The 26,317-nt window shown below is 39.7% G+C and overlaps 2 protein-coding genes across 2 annotated transcripts; both read left to right on the forward strand.

Annotated features, from left to right (window-relative positions):
* Positions 1–12,638: 12,638 nt before the first annotated feature.
* Positions 12,639–16,764, forward strand: LOC133463690 (catechol O-methyltransferase domain-containing protein 1-like). Its single transcript, XM_061745371.1, has 7 exons — positions 12,639–12,778; positions 12,878–12,996; positions 14,923–15,028; positions 15,636–15,754; positions 16,141–16,195; positions 16,271–16,404; positions 16,483–16,764. Exons 1-7 carry the CDS (start codon positions 12,724–12,726, stop codon positions 16,633–16,635), a joined length of 741 nt encoding a protein of 246 aa, XP_061601355.1. The 5' UTR covers positions 12,639–12,723; the 3' UTR covers positions 16,636–16,764.
* A 3,605-nt stretch (positions 16,765–20,369) lies between these two features.
* LOC133463515 (neurofilament medium polypeptide-like) lies at positions 20,370–25,098 on the forward strand. Its single transcript, XM_061745083.1, has 4 exons — positions 20,370–21,257; positions 22,005–22,325; positions 22,899–23,023; positions 23,424–25,098. The coding sequence occupies exons 1-4, from the start codon at positions 20,631–20,633 to the stop codon at positions 24,673–24,675; spliced, it is 2,325 nt and encodes a 774-aa protein (XP_061601067.1). The 5' UTR covers positions 20,370–20,630; the 3' UTR covers positions 24,676–25,098.
* The last annotated feature ends 1,219 nt before the right edge of the window (positions 25,099–26,317 follow it).

The following is a 26,317-nucleotide window of genomic DNA, read 5'->3' on the forward strand; positions in this document are numbered from 1 at the left end:
TTTAGGCATCGCATTTACCCGATTGCCACGAATGCTTGTTTCTGTGCGTGAGTGTGTGCATGGATGTGCATATCTGCCTGGCGAAGATCTGGAGCTCTTTGTGTTTCATGTCAGGGATTTCGGTCTCAGTGACAACATTTCACATTGATGTGACAGCTCCAGGTAAATTCAACTAAGAGGGTTAAGTGTCTGCTGTAAATACTTTGTCTTAGCATATTTAGCCAAATTAAGGTCAAAAATTAATTTCTGACTGATTGCTTACATGGATGAGGTCATAAGCATTCTTTTTTTAAGCAAATTGCATTTTCCTTTTGTCATCATTGCTTTTGCTGAAGCTCATGCTCCGATTTATATAAACTAGTGCGAGGGACCATGTAAATCACCTGGAGATTCAAACTGGAGCTTTGAGAGAACTAAATTCTTCAAAAATCTCTTTTAAAACTTTACGAATGTTCCATATGCTCTGACCAAAACAAAACACCCTGACAGGTGCCAGTTTACGATATCGCTCTCTTTATCTCCTCAATTTCCCCCGACAGAAAGAAAAAAAGACAGGTAGAGAGGAGGGGAGAAAAGAGGGAAGGGGGGAGCGCAGGGGACCTGAAGTGTGTTTAGGAGGAAGATGGCTGTCAGTAGCTGTCAATCGTTGGCTTTTTGATGCCATCGTCTTGGAGCAGGCCTGTCTGTCTCATAGTGCACCAGCTATCAAACACTCACTCACAGCAGAGACAGACACTGGGGTAGAAACATGAAGGGATTCTCTCTCTTACACCTGGAGTGTAAACTTTGTGAAATCTAGGTCTGTGAATTAGGGTGGAGCTGATCATCCTCACCTGGCTTCAAAACAATGAGCAAGTTGAAGAAGCAGTGAATGGTTGGCAAAATATTGTGACTCTGTTGAGTTTTCTTTAATTCTTCATGTTGTAATGCATGGCTTTACTAATGAATAATAAATCGTTTAATAATGGCTTATAAAGAATTACTAGGTAACTTAACATAACTTTTATTACCAAGTTTAAAATTCAAACTTCCTTATACATATATATGTATATATATATATATGTATGTGTGTATATATATATATATACACTTACATTAGGGCTGTGCGATTAATCAATTTTAAATCTAAATCTGATTTATTAATCACAATCAATGTTAAAAAAAGGAAAATCGGAAAATCGATGTTCCTTTTTTGCAGCTGGCTGCATTACAGACAGAGCTCGTCTAGTCATCTTTGTTTGGTCAAGAAAATTGTAAATGTTGTCACTTTACTAAACTCAAGGAGGATTTACAGTATCTTTCAATTGCACTTCCCAATAGGTACATTTGTTTGCTATTTTTCTTTAAAAATAAAGATAAAATATTTGAAACAATTTATTCCATTGTCTTTTGTAGTTTTACCAAAAAAATCGAAATCGAAATCATAAATCGGGTTTTCAGAGAAAAAAATCGGGATTTTATTTTTGTCCAAAATCGCCCAGCCCTAACTTACATACATACATACACACACATACAATATTTCCATACTGGCAATTGCTTCTGTGGTTTTGCTGTTTTCATGTCAATGGGCTGCTTATGAGCAGCGGGGATTAGTTGTTGCACACACGTATTTTTCCTCGCGCCAGTGATGCCATCTTATGTGTATCATGTTTGATTGTATTGCCAGTATCACCTCAATGAAACAACGCCGACAGACGGTGTTTGTCCGGTCCATCCCCGTTATACTGCAATGGGAAACCAAAGTCCCTTAAGCGGATAAGTTGTTGCACAAACGTCTTTTTCCTATCGTACATTGTCGTTTGCTTCCAACTTACCGTGCGTCGTACAGAGGCCAAAATTATCATACAAACAGGATAATTATCGCACAACTGGCAACAATGCTGCTGCAAAAAAAAACCTCCACTCCTATAAAGCCAACCAAACAAACGAAGAGAATGAACTGACCAGGAGTATAAACAGATGGACCAGCTAGGAGGAAGAGAAAGATGAGACAAGATTTACTCACAGGGCTGACAAGACACCGGTGCAAACAATCGGGGAGAGGCCAAGGAATGTAAAACAGAAAATAACGAGACAAAGACAGACCTTCAAAGTAAAACAAGAAATAAAGATACCAGAAACAGCAGAGGACAAAGGCAAGAAAACAAGACAAGACCCAAGAACACTGAACTGAATAGAACCCAGATCCTAACAGAAAGAACAAAACAAAAGAAGCAAGTATAATACAAGAAATTAAAAGGTTAAGAGTTCATTAAAGTGACTCAGTACTTTACTATTTTTATACAAAACAGGCAAATGTTAGAAAAAAAGGCCATCAACTCGTGAGACTTTTCTGCTGGTAAGAGAGGAAAACATTTGACCACTCAGGGCAAAGTTCAGGGAAATGATCGACAGTTACATGAAAAAAAGCACAAAGGAAATAGTGAAATAATGACCCAAGAGTCAATTGTGGGGTGAAAAGAGAATAGGAGCACATTTTTGGAAGGTAAACAAATGTCATCCAGTTGTCTTTATGTTTAACTCATCACCTTAGGTGATTATTTTGGTATGAATTTGTGTAACCTGGACAACTGTGTTGAGTCTAATGTGAATATTAATATGGTGTTTATTTTGTCAAGTGTTTTTCTTTCTGTTACATTTATGTTTACTTGTGCTACATTGTTTAAATCCTACTGCTATGGCTTGTTTGATCAGGTTTTGAAGCTCCAAGTGACCCAATCCTACTACAGTATGTGTTTGATTGGTTAGTCTTGCAGCCCAAGTCCCTCAGCAGGTCAGAATTGTCAGCAGAAAGCAGTCTAGTCATTTATTTCCAATGGTCGATATTTTGATCGATTAGCCTGTGATCTATTGAAAAAACATCCATTGTTCTTTGCCTTTATTTTCTTATTATTGGCTGCTATAGAGCATTTTGAAGACAGTGTGTCATTGCTCAGTGCTGTGGTGATAAAATCAATCTGTTCTGCTGTCCTTGGCGAGTTGTCTGCTTTTAATTTTGCCTCAGACGGATCAAATACATGGCTTCCACACTACATCACTTTATTGGTCCACGACAACAACTGGGCGGCTGTGTCCAGATGTCCAGACCGCAGATGGACACGGAATTTGGGGGTGAAATGGTGGTTTTGGCAGCCAGAGCAAAAAAAAACGAAAAAAAAAAACAGGATAAGATCCCCACTCAAGCACACAGCTAAATCCCCTGTTTCTGTAGCGGCCTTTGAGAAGTTCTGTCAGCACTTACCATTTGGCCTTGAACCTGTGCTAAACTATTGAATTCATCATGCATAAAACATCTAAGATGTACATCCAAAAGGCTGCCTGTTTATTGGCACTCACTGCTCCATAAACCATTTTCATTCCTTGCAGGATGCGACACACATGCTCCTCAGTCCTATTGGTGGCGTTTAACACAGAATATAAACCATAAAACACAATAATAAACATAAGCGGAGCAAATAAATCAGATTCATAATAACCCTGAGGTGGGATTTATGTAAGCAAAGATAGAGTCTTTGTGCAAATTGATGGTACATCCTCTATCAAAGCGCCAGTGAGACACTAATATAGTTTTATAAACACACCAGCAACACTCTAAAGTAGCTTCATCTCTCCTCTTTGGCTGGCCTAAGTGCTTAAGTAATGTATTGCTTTCATAAGTGTGCAACTTAGTGGTACTTTCTTTGCTGGAAATGTACATCCATCCTCTGGGTAGTATGATTAAGAATAAAATACAAAGACTATTACTGTGGAATAAATTCAAACTGTGAGCTGAGCAGCAGTTCTCTTCCTGAAAGGCCCCTGTGACAACGGCGGAGAGCTCTAGAGAAATCCATCAGCAGCACACTCTGTCCCCATGGCACCCAAGCTAATGTATCACCTCTGGATTGCAGTAATATCTGTCTGATAGATGTTTTCGGAGCGGAGAGGGCCATGTGCACCCCAGACAAGAGCCTCAGTCACTGGGTATAGCTCTAAAGAGGTGGGGCTCCAGCTCCTGGAGGTCCATTATACTTCTTTTTCCCTCCTCTCCTGAGTCTTGAATCCTATTCCTCTTCCGGGTCCATTCATTCTGTCCTCGTCCCCCATTCTTCAGCTATTTGTGTGCATGCATTCCTGCTCGCATGCGTTAGTCACAGGTCTCCACTGAGAGGCTGACAGCTATCCTGGGGCGATGCCTGGGTTACTCCAGTCAACTTTACTGCCTTCATCTGTCCTGATGAATGGCTGGCTGCCTTATCAGTCCCTCTGCCTGCAATCTCGAGTGGTTCCCTGGAGCCTCACACTGCCTGCGGCTTTGGTCACACTCTTCCGCAAGTAGTCCTTCTGGCTCACACAACACACCCAAAGACATATCAAGCAGAGGCGCACAATTACTTCCAGATAAAACTATTTCATTTGATGTACAGTTCAGAAAGGACATGTACATAAACGAAGCGCATCAGTTGTAGCAGTCGAAACGTACCCTCTCAAAAAGCCTCACAAGCATGCATGCAAATCAACTATCCAATCCAATCTTCTTTATTTACTCAAATTTTTGTGTGTTCAAAGAAATATTCATTTGTGCAGGGGGGGGGGTTCTTCTTCCTGGAGAAAATACAAAAGAAATCACACCTCTTTTTCTCCCTGGCTCATGCCAAAATAATCAATGCTTTCTGGATAGGGACTTGTGGTGCGACATGCATGGAGGGAAGGCAAAAAGATGCAGACATAGCTCCAGGGCTCAGGTTGTAGATAATAAGTGAGGAGAAGTCCTTGGGTATGTTTTACAGCTATCAAGACTCATCATATTTGACATGCATTCTGGTGTTTACACAGTCTCTTCCGTAAAATCCTCTCCAGCTATAGAAAGGAATGGGGTGCAGGGAGCAAACACAACTCAACATGCACACAGAAGTGCTTCAAAAAAGAGGAGCAGTTGTTGCCTTTGCTTTTTTTTTTTGCTCTGCCTCTTTTCTCCGTGTCCCATCTCTTATCCACGCCACAATTGGCGGTGTTAGCACCTGTCAGCTGACTGACTTCTTGTTCCCGGTGGCTTATGAAAAAAATCATAGCTGCAGGGCTTCCGAGGCTGCTTTCCCATCAATATGAATTCACCATGGTCTTCATGCAACATTAGGCCAGGTCCTGTTTTCATACAGCAAGCCACACGCTCCTTCGCCTGTTATATACAAGAGGAAATGAAAAGAGTAAATAGTCCTTTTAGAATGTTGCATTCGATCATGGGTGGAACCAAGTTGCCTATGAAAGGAACCAGTATACTTGGCTCTCAAAAGCACATTTTCTTTCTATCCCCAGATATAACGGTGCAGTGCCCCATGCCTGTTATTAGTGTGTCCTGTTCTCTGGTAAATAAAACAGTGCAATTCTCAGAGCAGGCTTGCTCTTACAAATGTGCAGTTTATGTACTTTTGGTTTCCGTGGTAAAGCGGGACTGCAGATTAACCTCGGAGGATTACACTTAAATTCTGCAGAACTACAAAATGTCAAGACACCTCCAGCCAAACCATTTTCTATACCGCTTCACCCATCTTAGTGTCGTGGGAGGGCTGGAGCCTATCGCAGCTGTCACTGTGCGAGAAGCAAGGTGCAGGCTGGACAGGCTGCTGGTCCATCACAGGACCACAGAGATACACAATTCATGCTCACTCCAACAGACAATTAAGAATCAGCAATCAACCTCACATGCATGTTTTAGGACTGTGGAAAGAAGCTTGACTACCTGTGCAGACACCGCTGTTTTTCCGCATGATAAAACACCCAGCTTTTCCAAGACATCATCAAAACCGTGTTTAGGAAAAATAAGGAAACTTTTTAAAAGTTAAATGTAACTGTAGAATAAATCAAATAAAGTAACTTTTTTTTAAATCCAGAAATCTGTTATGTGTCAATATGTGAAGGTGATAAGAAATGTGACATTTGCTGGTAGATGTTGGTCTCTGTTAATTACTTATGAGTTCAAAATGACTCATAGCTTTGACTAACTTGCAGCAATTCAGTTATAGTCAGTTGTTGATTTCCACCTGCTAATGAAATAAGGCATTTTATTTCTCATCTGTTTCCCCAGACCTTGAGACAAATCCCCTGCTTTTCCTCTATTTCTCCATCTCTCTTAGCCTTTTAATCATTCAGAAAGTCAATTATCTACACCACTTGTCCCTGACATCATCGTGTTAATACAAGCTGCTCTTGACCTTATGTTTGTGTGTCTTGAGCGGATGAGAGCGCCATGCTACTCCCTGATTGGATTAACTTCAGATGTGGTGTGTGTCTGGGTCTATTACACAGGCCGTGTTGTGATTTCGAACCCTGAGCCCAAACCCCCCCACTGTCACCACCCCCCGACCCTCCCACCATCACAACACTCTTCCTCAGCTACAATCCCACCCCTCTCCTCTTTTACATCTCCCCGAAGGCTCGCCCCCCCTGCACGCCATCCCCCAACACCCCACACATGCAGCATTGTCATATGCGCACTCACACATGCACATATGCCTCCGCTCATGCCTCCAAACAGTCATATCCCATGTGTCTATTGTGCAGTGATGGAATGCCTGAGGAAAACCTTTCCTCCATCCACACCCTCCGTCCCCTTTCTGCTCAGCTTTTCTGAGCGTGAAGGGGTCATCTCAAACAGGGAGCTTATAATCAACTCAATTAAGTAAGTCGGATTGCCATGGCAAATTGGTCTGGGTTATAACATTATCATTAGTGCCTCAAGTGCGGTCACAATGGGACACGGAAATCAGATGAAAATAAAACTGATAGGAAGGGAGGGTGCAGTGACTCTGGATGGAAACTGAGGCCGAGACTGAGTTAACTTTTGTGGAAACAGGTGTGAAGCATATTAGGGGATTGTGAAATGGGGAAATTCAAATATTAGCGTTGAGTGCTGCAGCACGAAGCGGTATCCTCCCTTCTACGATGAAACCTGACAAAAACAGTGAGTTGTTGCTGGAGAAGCTTCACTGTACACAGAATGAAGCTGGAAGAAGTGCTGGCTTTAAACCACGGGATCACCCCATAATTGTTTCTTAGGATTTGACATTCGCCTCTTTTTGTGGCTTGCTGAAGATGTCAACACCTTTCATATACCCAAGATTCTTCTTTTTTTTTTTCACTGGAGCTCATGTGCCCCAGAGCAGCCTGTTTGATCTTCTTGAGGACTGTCAACTTATGGCGGGACTCCATGGAAATTGAATTCTGTATTTATTTACACGGTAGGTTAATACAATAGATGCCTCAGTGATTTGAAAGTCAAACAACCACACCTGCCATTCATTTCAGCTTTTTCCTTTCTTTTTTTTTCCACAGAGCCAGATCCCCTGCTTTATTCTGTATGGCTTCAATAAATACAGAAAAGATAATAATGAACTTACTGGCTTATCCTCAACATCCTTTCTCCAAAATACACTGTAGTTGATACCGGAGCATTAAATCCTGATCTTCATAATTGACAAAAAGAAAGAAATACATTTTCATTTACATCCTGTGACCCTCACAATGGCCTACTGATTATTCTCTGCACATGCATGCTTACAAACACTAACCTAGGTCTTATACACACACACACACACACACACACACACACACACACACACACACACACACACACACACACACACACACACACACACAGTGGCCCAGTTTGAACAAAATCAGTGTCAGTGCATGTCTAATCGTTTGCGTCGGTGCATGTGTGTGAGCTTTAAACAGACTTGTCATGTTGGGAGACGCTGCCGTCAAACAGAGGACGAATCTGAGGATGTCAATTGAATGCTGAGAACTGTCTGTCAGCTGTCTTCACGTCGGTCCCTCCACTGTGATTAGCATCACTTAATATTCATGCGCGCTTATCTGACTGCTGAGACGGTGCCAAGCTGAGTCTTGCTGTGGGAGCACAGAAGAAGCCCCTCTGTCTCAGTGATAAACACGTGGATGATGTAACAGCCGTGCGGCGTTACAGGCGTGTCAACACGTTGCACCTGTGTAGTCTCTGATGGTGTCACGGGTCAATTCAACAAAAGGAGAGTGATATTGTTTTACAAACAGAGGAGTGAGGAGGGCCTGAGTCCCTGAGCTGGAGTTTTGCCTGTGCACAGAAAAGGCTGGATTTCCTAAACAACACTGCCACTTGCTGGTCAGAGTCAGGTACTAAACCCATACAGGTCATTCTGTGCACACTTACAAGCAGTACTCGAGTTGTAAAAATAAATCAGGGGGGATGGTGGATTTTATCATATGGGGACAGATAATTTGTACTGATTACAAATAATATAATATATTACAAATAATAGCACTGACCAAAACACCTGCAGAAATACTGCAGGAATGACATAGCAGCAGTTAAATGCAGCCTTCTGTAAGCTTTAAATATCCACTGGGCTTACATCAAATACATCAAAACAAAACAATAAAAAATAGTTTTCTGAACTTATCAATATGACTCTGTCCTTCACAGGATAAGTAAAATGGATCACTGCAAAAACTCAAAATCTTAACAAGAATATTTGTCTTATTTCTAGTTAAAATGTCTCATTTTAGTAGAGAAATCTCATTACACTTAAAACAAGACTCATCACTGGAAAAAATAGCAATTTTCACCTGTTTCAAGTAGATTTTCACTCAAAATAAGTAGAAAAATCTGCATCAGTGGAACAAGATTTTTTTTGCTTGTAATAAGAAGATAAATCTTGTCCCACTGGCAGATTTTCCTACTTATTTCAAGTGAAAATTTACTTGAAACAGGTGAAAATTGTCAAATAAGTTATTTTTCTGGTGATGACTCTAAATGTTGAAATAGCAGTAAAACCACATTCATTGATGAAATTACATAAGGGATGGAAAGGGGGGGTGGCAGTTTTACAGGGGGGATGATTTTGACTGTTTTTATTTCAGGGGGGATGCCATCCCCCTTCATCCCCCCTCAACTCCAGTACTGCATACAGGTCAGTCTGTGCACACTTGTATCAAGAGTTCTCCCTACAGTCTGATGCATAGTAATCACATACAGACCAGTGCATACATTAAGATAAGCCTGCTTTTTGAACCCTTGGAAATCCTATATTTACACTCGTGGGTGCTTTACAATATTCAAAAGCACTTTTCTTCCATACATGTACACAATCCTCCTTCTTCCCGTGTGCTAAATGCATCAAAACAGGAACCTCTTGAATTATTTTGTTTCATATTAGCAGTTGTATGTGTCAGTTTTGCTTTCTTGCTTCTCGAGCACACACTTCCCCCCCTCTACCTTAGAGAGAGCAGCGTGGATCATGGCGCTGCTGTGACAGTCGCGGCCGGGAGGGGGAACGACGGCGCGCTCGCCGCAGATGGCAAGGCGCATTTTTTCATTCCTTAAACAGACACAAAAAGCAGCCGAGGGACCGGGGCCTGTCTGTAGGATGTGCTGGGGAAGAGTAGGTACTTGGCACAAGGAGCAGAAACAATTAGCGTCACGCAAGGAGAGGCCTGGAGCAGCGGGAGACGGAGAGGGAGAGAGGATGCTGCAAAAGAAACACGGCGTCTCGTTTTCACCGAGAGGACTTTACGCAGAGCTATACGCGCACACTTTGAGACATCCTCTTCCTTTCCTCAGCACAACTCAAACATGTCTTTCCCTTTTTTTTTCCAGAGACAGTTCGTGTCACGCCTCATTTAAGTGATGTGTCCTCGTCGGTAGTATGTTGTTGTTTGTATCTGTGCATTGTTAATTAGGGAAAAGACAGAGGAAGCTCTGTGTCCTTGGAGAGACATTGTATCCCACTCGCTTCCCCAAAATTCCTTTTTGAACATTCCTGGCTACCATCTTCTCTTCTCTGCTCCCATCCAAAAGTTGCAAGTGAGGATGATCTGTAAGCTGTGGTTTGTGAAAACACCCTTCAGTCTTCTTCTAAGAAATGCAGGTCATTAAACTTTGAATGCTTTACAGATAAACTCAAAGAAAGCATTAAAAATTAAAGATGAAATGAAAGACTTTCTGTAAAGCCCCTAGTTTGAGATTCTTCAACTGTATCTCATCACCCCTCTAGATAACGGTCATGAAATGCTCTTCTTTTAACTCTTAATATGTTGTGCAGGTGAACATACATCAGTGTACAGCTTCCTTTTTTTAACACTTTCATTCACCGTTGAGCAAGAAATGAATGCCTCCCTTGTGATTTCCTCTGTCACATTAAAAGTGTCTTACAAAAACAGTTTAAAAAGTTAAATGTAAGAAAACCAACTGGGACATAAATGGCTCTGACTCCTGTCATCTTCTCCCAACGGGAGCCCAACTTGCTGTAAAATACGACTCATTAAAAATGGGATTGGGTGAAAAAGCCCAAACATTTGACTAGTACTTTTTATGCTGTGATTGCAAATACAGAAGTGTTAAATCCCTTTGTGTAAATGAACCTTTAAATCTGTATACAGCTACACTTTCCGTTGTTTATGATCTCTGACATTCGAAAGAAGGTACTTCCAGCTGCGTGGCCTATATCGATATTCTTGACATGGATATCAACATTTGTCACCTAATTTCAAGGTATCTACCATTTCTACTTCCTTTTGGGCAAAAGGACAGATGTAAGTCTTTTTACTCTTTGAATCCCTTAGCAAGATGCAAGATGACTGCTGTTAAAGGGAAACGGCAGGTGGAGCTACATGTGGGGTTTCCAGAAAACCTGCCAAATGATGTCAGCTGTCAGTCAACCAAAACAGATACAAACTTCAGTATTTTTGATAGAAAGTTCTTATTTTGTAACATGCTTTCTATTCCAAGGAGATATGAAGTTAAAGGTGTAACGGTGACTCGTATTTAAGAGCAAGTTGTATGTATCAAGTTGTATGTATGTATTTGGTCTTATGTTGCAATATAAATATGTATTTGTTTTTTATTGAACTTTTATTACTCCAAATTCCCATTGAGATTAAAAAGGAAATATGTTATTCAAGAAAGTCAAGGCAGGAAAGCAAAAAGAAGACCCAGCACACCATAGTACAGGGCAACGCAAGTTTAATTGAAGAGCACATTTCATGTACAAATCACAGTGCTTAGAAAATTCAAATAAAACTCAGATATATTTAAGATAATAATGACCTTTAAGGAAGAACAATACATTTTTCTCATATTTTTTAAAGTACCCCTAAAGCCACTTTATGTAGCAGTATCACTTCTGACCACATGGGGGCCCATAGATTTGCTGTGTGGACAAAAGATCCACTGACAATACTGTTCTCATGAGTGAGGGGGGGTCTGGCATATCTCGTAAAAGCACAATGTCCCACGAGATGTTCACTTTGTTGCAGTTTACACCAGAGGCTGACACAACAATATTCTTGTGCTCTGCTGCCCCTGTGTGGTCATAGAGTGACTTTTAATATCAACAGATACAGTCAATGTTAACCATGTTTTTGAGCATCATTCAACAACACAGACTGAGAGTTGTGTGTCAGACCATGTTTATCTATTTATGACCACCTTGTATCCATCTTCTGACAGCTACTCAAATAATCTCTAACTGGTTTCTTGAACATGACAGTGTCTGCACTCAAGTGGCTTTCAAAGCCACTGGACCTTTAGTCAATAAAGCACCTTTGGGTTGTGGTGGAATGAGAGAGTTGTGTCATGGATGCACATGTGACAATTCTGCATTACATATTACATCCATATGGCCCAAGCTCTGAGGAATGTTTCCTACACCTTGTTGAAACTATGCCACGAGGAATCAAGGCCGTTCTAAAGGCAAAACAGGGTCCACCCAGCACTAGGATACTGCAGGTAAATGGGTTTGTTTGCAAATATGTACTTTATATATTCTTATATTATCCATCACTTTTGAGCTTTGCCCACTTTATATTTCTCTTCCTCAACAGATGTCAAAAGTATAGCAGAAGCCCTGCGTTGAGTCTTGACAAAGCTTCAGTAGTACTGCTCTTTCTTTCACTGTTGCTTTCATCACTCTTCCTGATAGCGTGACATTTGTTGACCTATTCCTCTGTAGATGTTTGACTAAATCAGTGGTGCAAAGTACATAAAAGTACAAGCCAGCCAGCCACCCACCCATCTATCATCTACTTATTCCCAGAGTCGGGGGGATCTGTTGGAGCTGCATTGACTGCAGAGAAAAGACAAAATCATTAAAGATTATCCTTTTCGTTTGCAAAGCATCTTATAAGTAACATCTTAATTTTTCAAATTTTCAATGTGAATAAATGTGAAATAATTTGCTTTGAACTCAGAATTGCATTTTAACAAGATCTGTTTGGGATTGCTGTCATATCTATTTTTGGATGTGTCCTAAAGCTTTTGTGAAAATAAAACCCATATTTATTCAAATGGAGAAAAAAGTTGTTTTTTTTGTTCTTTTCCCAAAAGCTAGGCTTCAGGTGTTTAAATGTGTTTATAAAAAGATTCTGTTGCAGTCTTTGGAATTTTATTCAACTGCAACCTCTTTAAAAACCAAAGCATCTAAAACAAATGTCACTGTTTACATTCACAGGACTTTCCTCCCTTTCAGGTAATTTGGTTTCCCTAAATTAAGCAACCTCAGCACAAAAATTATCTAACTTTTTAAATATACATAAAAAAAAAATCAATAAGTTCGGTTTCAAGCTCAAAAGGTAAACTAAAACAAATACAAATACAAACGATGCTGCAATAAAAGGAGCAAGACAGAAAGAGTCAGAGGATTTAAAGCAGGCTGCTGAGTTTTTTCCAGGACAAACTCCCAAACCCACATAATGGGTGCAGACATTAAAATCCTCCTCTGTATTGGACTTGCAGTTGTACTAACAGGTATGACATAACTAAAACAGAAACGTGCTATTGATGAGCAATCAAAATCTCTTGAATATTTGATCATTTCAGCTGCTGATTCACAATTCTCTTGATCAGGTGTGGGAAAGTCGGCTTTTATCGGGAAAAGCCACAGCGGAGGAAGGGATGATCCTGTGCTGCAGTATGTGGTTAACAATTCACTGAGGGAGAATCCAGTTCTCACCAAACTCAGACTGGTAAGGAAAAGAGGCAACCATCGCTCACTGCTTGGCAACGCTTTACAATAAGGGACGTTAAACCTTTGGGGGATTATTCTGGGAACAAAGGAGCGATGACTTAAGAACTTGTTGCAACTTAACAAGGAGTAAATGAGTAACTTCTCCTTATGTCAGAAAATGTAGTTCAGAAGGGCTGCTTAACTAATAAAGGACTGAACTACAAATCAAGAAGATTTTAGTGATTGATAAAATGTTAATGATTTTCTCTACCGATTCCTAATGGAGGGGTGCGTAGCAAGTAACGATGCGTCACCAGGGCACAGAAAGGGAGATCCTATATTCATGAATCATTATCAGACTTTAGATTTCAGTGAATTAATCATTCTGACCACTTAATTCTCGAATTAACTCTATAGCAGCTGGTGAACAGTACAAACTGTTTAAACATGTATTAATATATTAACATAAACATTAGATACTCTTTCATAAATTGTCCTTTTTCTTTCCAAAATACCCCTCGTGCCATGTTCCAGGACTCATTTGGAGTTCAATTTTCAGTTGATAGGTTCTGATATAATACACAAATATACAGCAGTCAACCATACCATCTTTGCCACTTGTAGATAGAAAGAGTTGTTTATCTTGTTACAATGCACTATTCTATTTGGAAAACCTACATGCTGTCAATCATGTCAATGCTGCATTTTCATGCTGCTTACACACACTTTTCAACACTTTTCAAACCAATTGCACACCCCTTATGACAATATCCTCTCCACCAGTGGAGAATACGATTTCAGCTGAGCTTAAAACACATCATAAATAAATGTTGATGCCATCCGTGGGACAAAAGCCTTGTCCACAGACACCCAAATCCCACATTCCTACACAGTCCAAAGGATGTATTGCTCCAAGTACATCCAGTCCAAAGAATGGACACACCAGATAGTCTTTGTCTGTCTTTGTGCCCTGACTGATCAAGGCTGTTTTGGTGCCAAATAGTGGACTTATTTTGTGATCAGTCAACTTTACACAGTCATGCTGTTGGACAAAAAGTCAGTAAAAAAAGATTGTTTTTCAATCAAACATCTGTCAAGTAGAAATTATCTTGTAAATAAAAGTATATTTTGTCTTTAACCTTAAATTAAAATGTTTGCACATGCTAATCTTTAAATCATATAAGTATAGCTAAACAGTGAAAAAAAAGAGAAAAAAAATCTCTTGGCCCATGGCTGTGATTTCTTTGCCAAACTCAAATGAAACTAGACACATTTATTTCAATATTTTTCAGGTTTCCTCGCACAGGTGAGAAGGTGTTTGGTTATCTGGTAACTAAACTGCCCGCAGGTGTGCATGTGAACATTGGTGGCAGTCCGTCCTCACACGTGGCCTCTGTAATTGACTAGTATCCCATCAAATGGAAATGCCTGTGGCCTCCGTCACGCTGACCCCCTAGGATAAACGGATATAGCACAGGGAAGGATTGGGATTCTCTTCAGCACATTTCATTAAACATGGGTAGGCCGGCACCTGAAAAAGTAAATCTCTATGCTGAAGGCATCAGCAGGTTATTTGAGTTAGATGAAGTCTGGCTGGCCGTGTCGCCCTTCAGGGTAAAAACTGAAGAAGATTGACGCTTTGAAGTCGTGGCTTCTAAACTTTGGAGGACAGTGCTACTCAAAACTCAATCAATACAGGGTGGTATTAAAAATCTATATGATTGAAATCCAATTTGTTTAATTTCTTTTTGTTTTTGCATCATACTTTTATACGATTCAATCTGGGCTTCAAAAGTATAACTGACTGTATAAAAATACAGGATAAAGGTAATGTGGGTTTTTTTCACTAGGGGGAAACAGAGAGCCGGAAAACACCTACATGCAGTTAAGAGGAGGGATGGACTAGTAGTGTGATACACTTTTAATGATTTTGTTTTTATTTCAGAGAACACTTGAAGACACGTGGAGTAGAATGATGGTGGCCAGTGAACAAGCTCAGTTTATGGCAAATCTCATTAGACTGATTAATGCAACAAAAGCGATTGAAATTGGTAAGATTGCATAGAGAACTAAGAAGAAGACAAAAGGATGCATTTTTGAAAATAACTTAACACCTCATGTACAAATACTAGCAAATACATCATGTTAAAATATAATTGTCACCATAATTAAATAATGTACTTTTGAAAAACAAGTTTTGTTTTAGATACTTTGACTAAAATGTTCATACATTTTTAGTATTTGGTTTTATCTGTTCAGCTTTCATTGCTTTGCCATTTTTCTTATTTTAACATTGACTTTAACTTATACAATTCAAGTGAACCGATTAAAATGCCTGAAGTAAATTTTTAGATGAATAAAATGATAATTATCTGCATGTGGAATGCAGTGTTTATACTGAATACTGAAGTATTATAATCCAGTTTCAATTGCTTTTAATTTTAGCCTTTATATGGTACTGGAAATTTAAGAACCTGGTAGTTATCACATGAATGTAGATAACGCTATTGTTCAAATTATATTTATTGTGCAACAGATTATTCAGTATATATCAAATTTCAAAGTCCTCTGCTTGTAAAAACCATATTATTCATCCTGTTTATAGACTTGTTTATCCAATGATTATTCTGAAACAATTAAAAGTATTCCATGTTGCAGGGATGTACACAGGGTACAATGCTCTGAGCATGGCTTTGGCGATGCCTGAGAATGGACGCGTGGTAGCTTGTGAAATAGAAGACACGTACGTGGAGATTGCCAAACCCTTTTTTAAAGAGGTATGAATCACTCTAAAGAATGGCTTGTAGTCCTTTATACAGTATATAAAGATATTGTTTGTGCAAGGCTATACAAAGTCTTTACTTTCCAGGTTGTACAGGTTCAGTCCAGTTCCTCACAGTTGCACTTGCAACATCAAATTTGGGATTTTGTAGCTTTTGTAAGATTGACTGTAAACTCTGTCAAAGTAAAAGCATTTCTGCAGCAGACAGCATTCTGTTCATCTACGCACTGAGTGTGTCCACTCAAAGCTGCAGACTGCACAGATAAAAGGTGTCTGCTCATGAAACTGTCTCACATCGAGATTGAAAGCTAAACCGTCAAATCAATTCCTATTTAAATGTTCCTAAACTGTCCAATTCAAACAGTTCTATCTTTTCTGCAGGCTGGAGTCGAAGACAAAATAGACATAAAGTTTCAAACAGCTATGAAGACTCTGAGTAAGTTCCTTTATAATTTTTGGATGAGATTTATTTAAAAGATCCAAGTTTACATTTTGATTTATTTTTCATCAGATGAACTGATAGCAGCTGGTGAAGCGGAAACATATGACTTCGTGTTCATAGATGCAGATAAATTCAACTATGACGGTTACTATGAGAAGTCCCTCGAGCTCATACGAAAAGGAGGTATCATCGCAATTGACAATGTAAGTAAACCTCAAAAAAACAATTCCTGTTTTGCCTATGAATATAATGAAACAGCTCTGTTGTTACTGTACTTTTAGGTGCTGTGGAGTGGAAAAGTTGTGAACCCTGACCTTAATGACCTCACATCTCAGGCTCTGGATGCTCTCAATAAGAAACTACACAAGGACCAGAGGATTGAACTGAGCATGCTCACTGTCGGGGACGGCCTGACCATTGCCATTAAACGCTAACTCTGAATATCAACATGCATGTTTTTCTTAAAAATGCCCTATGTTGTTGCCTTGAAAATTGTAAGTTACAGTGTTTTTGAGAAAAAAAATCCGACAGCATGTGATTAAACATTACAACTTCCCCTCTAAGGTTCCCATCTTTATATGTATACAGCAATGTAAAGCTCCCAACGAAACAAATACACATATTCAAGCATTAAAATTACTAATGCTCTGCATCTGTTTAACATTAAAAATAGTAGTTTGTTCTTCAATGAACAGGTGGATAATATCAATGTCTTCAGGGATACATTAAACTGTACTAAAAACAGATGGAACATCAAAATCACTGAATGATGTAAGTGGAATAAAGCCAGGGTTTGAGTTTTAAGTTTCTATATAGAGAGAAACATCTTTTCTTTTGGAATTTACTGGTACATATTTTGCAAATGCAAATCTTGTGATCTTAATTAAATTGGATTTTATGTTTTTCAAGTGATATTCATATATCTAATGAGGGAGTGTCACTTGCATACCTCATATCATTTTGTGTACACTTATGCAGAAGGCTTATTTCAATGAAAACATCTAAAATAATTTAAAACCATTAAAAAATAAAAAAAAGAGTCCTGAAAAGTCAAAAGTCGAAAGTTCCCTTTCACTCAAGAGCTCATTAAATTATTCAGGTAAACCCCCTGACACTAAGGTTTTGTTGTGACACGTACAGCGTTCTGGAAAAGGGATCAAGAAGAAAAAAACATGGAACATGAACATCAAGATTTCAGATACTCATTGTGTTCTGCGGTCATCTTATTTAAAAGATGAAAACCACCCTGAGTACCCTGAATGTGCCTGAATACCCCTGCAGGTGGATCACAAACTTCCTGACAGACACATGGCAGTTTGTGACGCCAGGGAAGCATGTCTCTGACTGCCACCCCATTAGCACTGGATCCCCCAAGGCTGCGTCCTTTCTCCTCCTCTGTCTCATGTTTATTCTCCCCGTACACCAACAGCTGCAAATATGGACACCAGTCTCTCCACTACTGAAGTTTGCGAATGACACCACCCTTATCAGCCTCATCTCTCATGGAGATGAGTCAGCCTACAGCCGTGAAACAGACTGTCTGGTGTCTTGGTGCAGCACGAAGCAACAACCTGAAGCTCAACACTCTCAAGACAGTGGAGATGATAGTGAACTTCAGAAAGGACCCGCCTCCCCTCCCCCAGTGACCTCTGTTGAGTCCATCTAGTTCCTGGGCACCATCACCCAGGAGCTCAAAGGGGAGAACATCAGCTCCCTCACTTAAGGTAGCTTAAGAAGTTTCATGTCCCAGTGATGGTGACCTCCTACACTGAATCCATCCTCACATCCTCCATCATGGCGTGGTTTCCTGCAGCCACGGTAACAGACAAGGCCAAGCTGCAGCACGTTAGTGATTCTGCTGAGAAGGTGATCGGCTGCAACCTCCCATCTCTCCAGGAGCTGAACATCTCCAGGACCCAAGAGACGTGCTGCCAGGATTGCGGCCGGCCCTTTTCATCCTGGACATAAACTTTTTCACTACCTCTCATCTGGCAAGAGGCTCCAGTCCATCAGGACCAGGACCCCACGCAGCAAACAAATTTCTTCCCCACTGCAGTCAGTATGCTGATTCTAAATGGGAATGGAATTCAAAAGTTCAAATTTGAAAAACAGGATCAAGAAATATGTTTCTGTGAAGAACTTTAAATTCTCCCTGTGATGGACTGCCCTTGCATGTTTTTGTTTTATTTTTTTTACATAATTTCTTTTTCGATTTAGGGCAAAGAATTATGACATACATTTTGACTGAGTTCAAAAGGCAAGTTTGTTCCAGCAAGATCACATTATTATTTTCTTCGGTGACATTAAATGTTTTAGTTGTTACATTATGTACAGTAATACCATCAGGTGAAAATCATCCCTATTTTAAGATATTTTTCCACCTGTAGACAGGAATTTTAGCCCATTCCTCATGAGCAAACTGCTCCAGCTGTCTCAGGTTTGAAGAGTGTCATCATAGCGCTGCATATGTTTAAGATCTTTCCAAAGATGTTCAGAATGAGATCAAGCTTTCTTACACTGGGCAGCACATTTGGCTCCAGAATGCTTTAATAGTCTTGAGATTTCCTTGTATTTCACACAGATTCAAAACTCCCTGTTCCAGATGCAGCAAATGAGCACCAGCACCACTGAGCCTCTTCTATGTTTCACATTAGGTACAGTGTTTTTTTCCCTGAATGTTTCATTTTTGCCACATAGAGCTGACATATATTACTGAAAGTTGGTGGGTCGTGTCTTTTCTTTCAACAACAAAGTAATTCTTGGTTGTTTGTCCACTTTGGCTCAAACAGTGACAGGTGTTGCGACAATGATGTACCTTTACCTGAGAGTTCATCATTAAAACTGTTTAGAAGTTTTTCTGTGCTCCTTGGTTACCATTTGTATTACCGTTCTTTTCAGTTTGTCATCAATTTTCCTCTAGCAGCCACATCCAGATAGGTTCGCTACGGTCCTGCGGGCCCTAAATTTCCTAATGAAATTTGCAGCTGTAGTCACAGTAACATAAAGTTGTTTGGGGATGGTCTTAGCCTTTACCTTTAACATGCTTGTCTATAAATGTATTTCTGATCTCCTCAGATAACTCTCATTTGCCTTCTCTGGTCCATGTGGTGAACACCATGATACCAAACAGAGTAAGGACTTTTCATCACTTAAAATAGTAACGACTTTTGATCCCTGCAGTCTGACTGCAGGATTGAAGACAGTTGACATAATGCTAATTACAGTACACATTTTATTTTAATGTCATTATGGTGACTATTATTTTTTAATCTTTTCTCTGGATTTTATTTTTATTTGTTTGTTTGTTTGCTGTTTGAAACAATTCTGTTAACCCACAACTCAAAATCAATGTTTTCTTAGTCCGTTTTTTAATACTTTTAATTACTTTTGTAATTATACACACACACACACACACACACACACACACACACACACACACACACACACACACACACACACACATATATATATATATATATATATATATATATATATATATATATATATACATATATACACACATATATATATATATACATATATACATATACATATATATACATATATATATATATATATATATATATATATATATATATATATATATATATATATATATATATATATATATATATATATATATATATATATATATATATATATATATATACTGTATATAAGTAAGTTGTTCAAGTTGTTCAAAAAGGAGTGTATGTTGATTTTCAATGCCAAGGGATAGGGATCCTGACAAAAATATTCTCTCTCTCTCTCTCTCTCTCTCTCTCTCTCTATTTGTATGTATGTATGTATGTATGTATGTATGTATGTATGTATGTATGTATGTATGTATGTATGTATGTATGTATGTATGTATGTATGTATGTATGTATGTATGTATGTATGTATGTATGTATGTATGTATGTATGTATGTATGTATGTATGTATATATATATATACACATGTGTGTATATGTATATACAGTATATGTGTATGTGTATGTATATATATATATATATATGTGTATATATATGTGTGTATGTGTATGTGTGTATATATATATATATATATATATATATATATATATATATATATATATATATATATATATATATATATATATATATATATATATATATATAGACATAGGGATATAGATGGATACAGTATATGAAGAATGAATGGAGAGAGGAAGACGGAGGATGACATCGATGCACCTACAGTCAATTATTCCAGCATTGAGAGAGTCAGCGCACCCACGTCTTCCCTGTGTGTTAAACTGCAGAGTCGGAGCTCATTAGAGCATCAGCTGACGCTTCACCTCTTCAGCACCGCGGACAGCTCCCGGCTCACCGGGCACATGTCCGCGCGTATAAGAGCCCGACCGGAGCCTGACGGCTGCAGACCCGCACCGACACCACGACCCGCACCATGGATCATCACGGCAGACCCAGCTCCGGGAACAGATCCAGCTCCGGGCACAGACCCGCTCCTAACGCACATCCGCAACAACACAAGCCCGCGCCATCTCCATCAGACACCCGCTTCTTCGCCATGAGAGGAGGCTCGTTCACGGACGCAAATTCGGTAAAGTTTAACGAGAAAGAACTGATGCGTGGCTTGAACGGCCGTCTTGCGGGGTTCATAGAGAACGTGCGCCAGCTGGAGCACCAGAACCAGCTTTTGGAGAGAGAAATAGCTGAGATCAGAGGGAAAACAAAGCCCGCATCCCGTCTGGATGGCGAGTACGGAGCGGAGCTGCAGAGACTGAGGCAGCTGGTGAGGGACATCACCCATCACAAGCACCAGGTTGAAATTGAGCACCAGAATTTAGAGGACGAGCTCTCCAGCGTGAAAAGACAACATGCCACGGAGACAAGAAGCAGATCAGAGGCCGAGAGCAGCATTGTGGTCCTGAAGAAGGAGATGAACGACGCGTACCGGGCTAAACTGCAGCTGGACCAGAGAGCGCAGTCCCTGCTGGAGGAAATTACCCTCCTGAAGGGAAACCACGAAGCCGAGGTGTCGGGGATGCTGGTCCAGATCCAGGACGCGCAGGTGAAGGCAGGGGCGAAAATCCCGGGGGGGACAGGGGGGACAAGTCCCCCCCATTAGTAAAGCTGTCCCCCCCTAGAATAATTTGAGACAGAATTAATAATTTTGGAACAATGCAGTAGTATTTAGTAGTGATACACCAAAATGAAAATTTGTGGCCGAAACCGAAATCGAAAATAATAATAAACAGTAAAATCCCATTACACTTAAAACAAGAGTCATCACCAGAAAAATAACTTATTATTTGACAATTTTCACCTGTTTCAAGTAGATTTTCACTTAAAATAAGTAGAAAAATCTGCCAGTGGAACAAGATTTATCTTCTTATTACAAGCAAAAAAATCTTGTTCCACTGGCAGATTTTTCTACTTATTTTAAGTGAAAATCTACTTGAAACAGGTGAAAATTGTTGTTTTTTCCAGTGATGAGTCTTGTTTTAAGTGTAATGAGATTTTTTTTTAACTAAAAATGAGACATTTTAACTAGAAATTAGACAAATATTCTTGTTAAGATTTTGGGTTTTTGCAGTGTATTATGTCAGATGTGCTGTATTATTGCCACCTTCCACCTATACCATTGTTTTGTATTACTCTAAGAAAGGTCTTCTGCCTGTTTGCGAGATAGAGTTGAAAATGTCAAAATGCTGTATTAAAGGAAGGCTAAAACTTTTTTTCCTTGTCCCCCCCTGGATTTATTCTCAAAAATTTTACTGTTTATTGTCCCCCCCAACTATGAAACGGGATTTTGAAGGTGAAGGTAAAAGCCCAGGGATGTGAGCAGCCTGGGGTCACTGCGGCCCTCCGGGACATCAGGGCTCAGCTGGAAGGTCACGTCGGGGCCGACGGGCAGCAAATCGCTGAAAGTTTCCGATCTCAGTTTGCGAGATTAACGCAGGACGCAGAGGTCAAGAGAGAGGCTTTGAAAGCGACTCAGCAGGAGATTCAAGAGTACAGGAAGCGTTTGCAGGCCAAAAGCATCGAGCTGGACTGCGCTAAAGGGACCAGAGAGGCACTGGAGAAGCAGCTTCACGATATCGAGGATCTCCACAAGGAGGAACTTCTTCAGTACCAGGTAAAAGCCTGAATTAATGCCGCGTTCCATTTGTCCTCGGAAGTGGGGATTTCCCAGTTCCCAGTTGGATTTTTCAACTGGAACGCCCCTCGAAGTGGGATTTCCCACTGGGAAAGTGGGCAAGTCTTCACCACCCCCGAGTTCACATTCCAAGATGGCTGCCCTGGTTGTAAACAGTAGAAGAGAGCTCTGTAAAAATTCGTAGCACTTCATTCTAGTTTTGGTCACATTAAATCAGTCATATACAAGTATTGTGCGGCATATATATGCTGCTATAGTGTAATTTACATTTTTCATGTGGTATATGCGAACTACAAACTTGTTTTCCTACTTTGTAACTGGAACGCTGATAACTCGGCTGTGACGTCATTCCCAGTTCCCAGTTCCGACTTCCGAGGTAAATGGAACGCAGTATAAATTCCGCGTTAAATCGACGCAAAGGGTACGGCGTAGGCTCTGCGTTGTTGTAACGCGGGACCATAAATCAGCCTTAATAAGACGTGCTGATCAAGTTTGGTGTACTTTTCTTGGGGACCCAATTTGCAGTGACTAATGTTCTCCACTCTCTTGCAGAACACGGTCAAAGAGCTTGAAAATGAGCTGATAAATTGTAAATTTGACATGTCTGGTTACCTGCGTGAGTACCAGGATCTCCTAAATGTGAAGATGGCCTTGGATGTAGAGATAATGTCCTACAGGTATTGCAGTCTTGTTACATTACTTTACTTTTTAAAGATTTTAGTCTATTTTATTAAAATCATTAGTTTTCTGTAAGTTTCTTAATTGCACGTCCTGTATTCTCCTGTACTCCTTAAGTTTGATTGAAAAACAAACAAACAAATACAGATTTAAATGAAGTATCCAGGGAAAAACAACCACTGTGTTGCAGTACTGGAGTTTTATAGAATGATATTGCCTTCAACTGGATAGGTTTGACAGGGCAAATATTAATCCATGATGTAATATTTTAGACATTTCTAGTTTTGTTGGGAATAATACCTCTGTAAAGGGTTTTACGCTAGTTATTGCACCAGTATCAAGTCATAGAGATGTGTGAGTCAGTCTTCATACGCGTAATCTGTCGTTTCTGTCCCGCAGAAAACTTCTTTGTGGTGAGGAAGCCCGACTCTCTACAATGTCTGACTCCCACATCTCCTTTCCCCACATCTACCATCAGTCCCCCGTTTACACCCTCCCTTGCTTCAACCGACCTGGAGGCCCACACAGACGACTGGAGCCCCAATACAAGTTTGTGGAGGAGATTATAACGGAGACCACCAGAGAAATAGAGATGTCAGAATTTGAGGAGACAGGATCAGAGGAGACAGAAGCTGGGAAAGATGAGCAGGAGTGCACCAACAGTGATAGAGACGACAGTAAGGAAGATGATAATAATAAAGATAGTCGAGAGGAAGAAGGAGACCAGTTGTCTGATAGTCACCAGAATCAGGTAGCATCAGATGGAAAGTCAGGAAAGGAAGGTGAAGAAAGTGATGGAGAAAGGCCTGGTGAGATGGAGAGTGGCGAAAAGATTCTGCAGGGCAAAGAAGAGTCAGAGGAAACTGAAGGGGATGGACATAACAAACACAATGAAAAAGATACAAATATGCAAAACAGCATTTCATTGAGTGAGAGCCTTGATGAGGAAAGAAATGAACTTCATAAAACAGCTAAAAATACCATGGAGAAAGAAACTACCGTAATGCTGGTAACAGATCAGACAGAGCTGGCTTCAGAACTGCAAGATTTAAAGCTGGAGGTCCCTGTGGAGGGAGGATCTGAAGAGGGTAAGCAAGAATCTGCTGAGAAAGAAAGTTCTATCTTAGCTCCAGTCAAATCTGAGGAAACCTTAACCCCAGTATCCAAAGAATCTGATAAAACTCAAGAGCGTGAAGTTAAAGATAAGGCAGATCATTTGGTTTTAGAATTAGCTGAGAAAACCACAGAACTCACACCAGAAACCAAAATCACGGTTTCTATGGAGGCAGAAGGATCTTTAGAAAAACCCAAAGGCTTTTCGAGTACAACCGCCAAGAATGAGGATGATGAAAAATGTCATACAGAGCCAGAAAAAACAAGTCAAGTTGATATTACAAAAGGTCAAGAAGATGAAGTGACAAAACATGTCAAAGATACCACACATGAGAGCAATTCAGACAAAGAGAAGGTGAAATCTCTCCAATCCATAGAGAAAAGTATTCCTGAAGTGGAGCCTCAGCAGGCAAGCAGTGGAGATAAAACAGTCCCAACTACACTGCCAGAAGAAAAGACAATCAAAGAGTTGCATCAGGGGGCACCGGAAATCAGTCAGATTCAGAAACCAAATCTATCAGAGGATTCAAAAAATTGAAGGCTACTCCAGGTAAAACTGAGGTGGAAAGTTGGAGAAGTTTGAAGAAAATGCACCCAAAGCAAAACTGAAAAGCGCGTTCGTATCTGCTTTAAAAAAGGTGATTCCATCTTTCATTTCAAGAGATGGTAAATGATACAGGATGAAGAAAGGAACAGAAATAAACGAAGGGGCTTATAATGCAGATGCAAAAAATAACAGCACAAGCTGAAGCAAGCAGTAAGAGGCAAAAATCTGAAATTTCTCCTCCGCATGACCGTTTTAGGAGAGAAAACAGATCTGATCTTAGCTGCTTCTTTGCCTTTGAACTGTAAATCTTCCTGGGAAGCAGATTTGATTCACCACCGACATAATACAAATGTAAATGCAGTTGAATTTGACTTTTTGCTGCTTTGGTATGTGCTGACAAATAAATGCAAAATCAAGTGATTCTGTGAGCCTGGTTTGTTTGTCACGGAGCATGTCTGAAGCGTGAACAGATGTTTACACCGACAAAGCCTTTCTGACAGATTATGCTTAGCAAATGTTTCATTTTATGATCTTTATAAGTCCCCTACTCTTAAGTTTGGAAGCACTCCTGTGTACAACTCTACCTACTGTACATTACATTACTCAAGCAGTCTCTTGTGCACAGGACCAAGACTAATATTAACTTTATAGTCCTAGAAAATGAACGCAAAGAGAAGTAAGTCTGTCAGTCTTTCAGTATGAACATAAAGAGGTACAACCCAAAACTGTTGAGACTTCCACACCATTCATGTTAGTCTCTTAGTCCGTAACAGGTATCTTTCTTCAGTGTAGGAGTGTGAAGGTGCCAGTAGAGGAGCTGGACCAAGAAGCAGCCCTCCTCATTTGCATAATAAGGCAGAAATGCATATGGTAAAGTAAAAAGGAGACGAGGGAATGTAAAAACAAGGAATGCATGTATAAGGAAAGGAAAAACTAAATATATACATTTCTTCACGGATGTATGAGGAAAAGGAAAAACAATATTAATTAATTAATTAATTATTAATTAATAATATTTTTCTGCTTTTATTTTTAATTATGTCAGTTTTGGTCCTTCATAAGTATCTGCTTTCTCTTCATTTCTGATAAAAGACTAAGACACAGCAGATAAGAAAAATCCCCAAATAGTTTTTCCTGCTTAAAAAAAAAAGAAAGAAGGTACCTTAATATATAACAGATTTCCTGTAAATTGCTTAGAACATTGGAAAACCTATCAAGTATTGTACATTAGTGCATGCATGCAAGTTTAGTGGGATTATAAAGGAAGTCTCCCAATCTTAGTTGGTTTCCATTTAAACCTCTCAAATTCAGAAAAGTAGCGGACGTGTATCGTATTTATAGAAGTTTCTTCACTTTCACTTCACTTTGTAAATCTCAAATTCTCCAAACATATTGTTTTTCCCTTTCCTTTCTGTATCATTTATCTAATATTTGATTTTTCCAAAGAAAATGTATCTCTTGTTAGTGTACTCTATACCCCCCCCCCCCCACAAAAAAAATAAATATATAATTTGTTACGCTGCCTACCTTTGAAAGGGGGCGAGTAACTTACATCTACCCGCTGGAAAGGCCCTCAATTTGTTCAAACTTCATATTTATGGTTTTAAAATAACAGTTTTGAGTCTCCAAATGA

Source organism: Cololabis saira, chromosome 17, assembly GCF_033807715.1.
Source record: "Cololabis saira isolate AMF1-May2022 chromosome 17, fColSai1.1, whole genome shotgun sequence".
Lineage (NCBI taxonomy): Eukaryota > Metazoa > Chordata > Actinopteri > Beloniformes > Belonidae > Cololabis > Cololabis saira.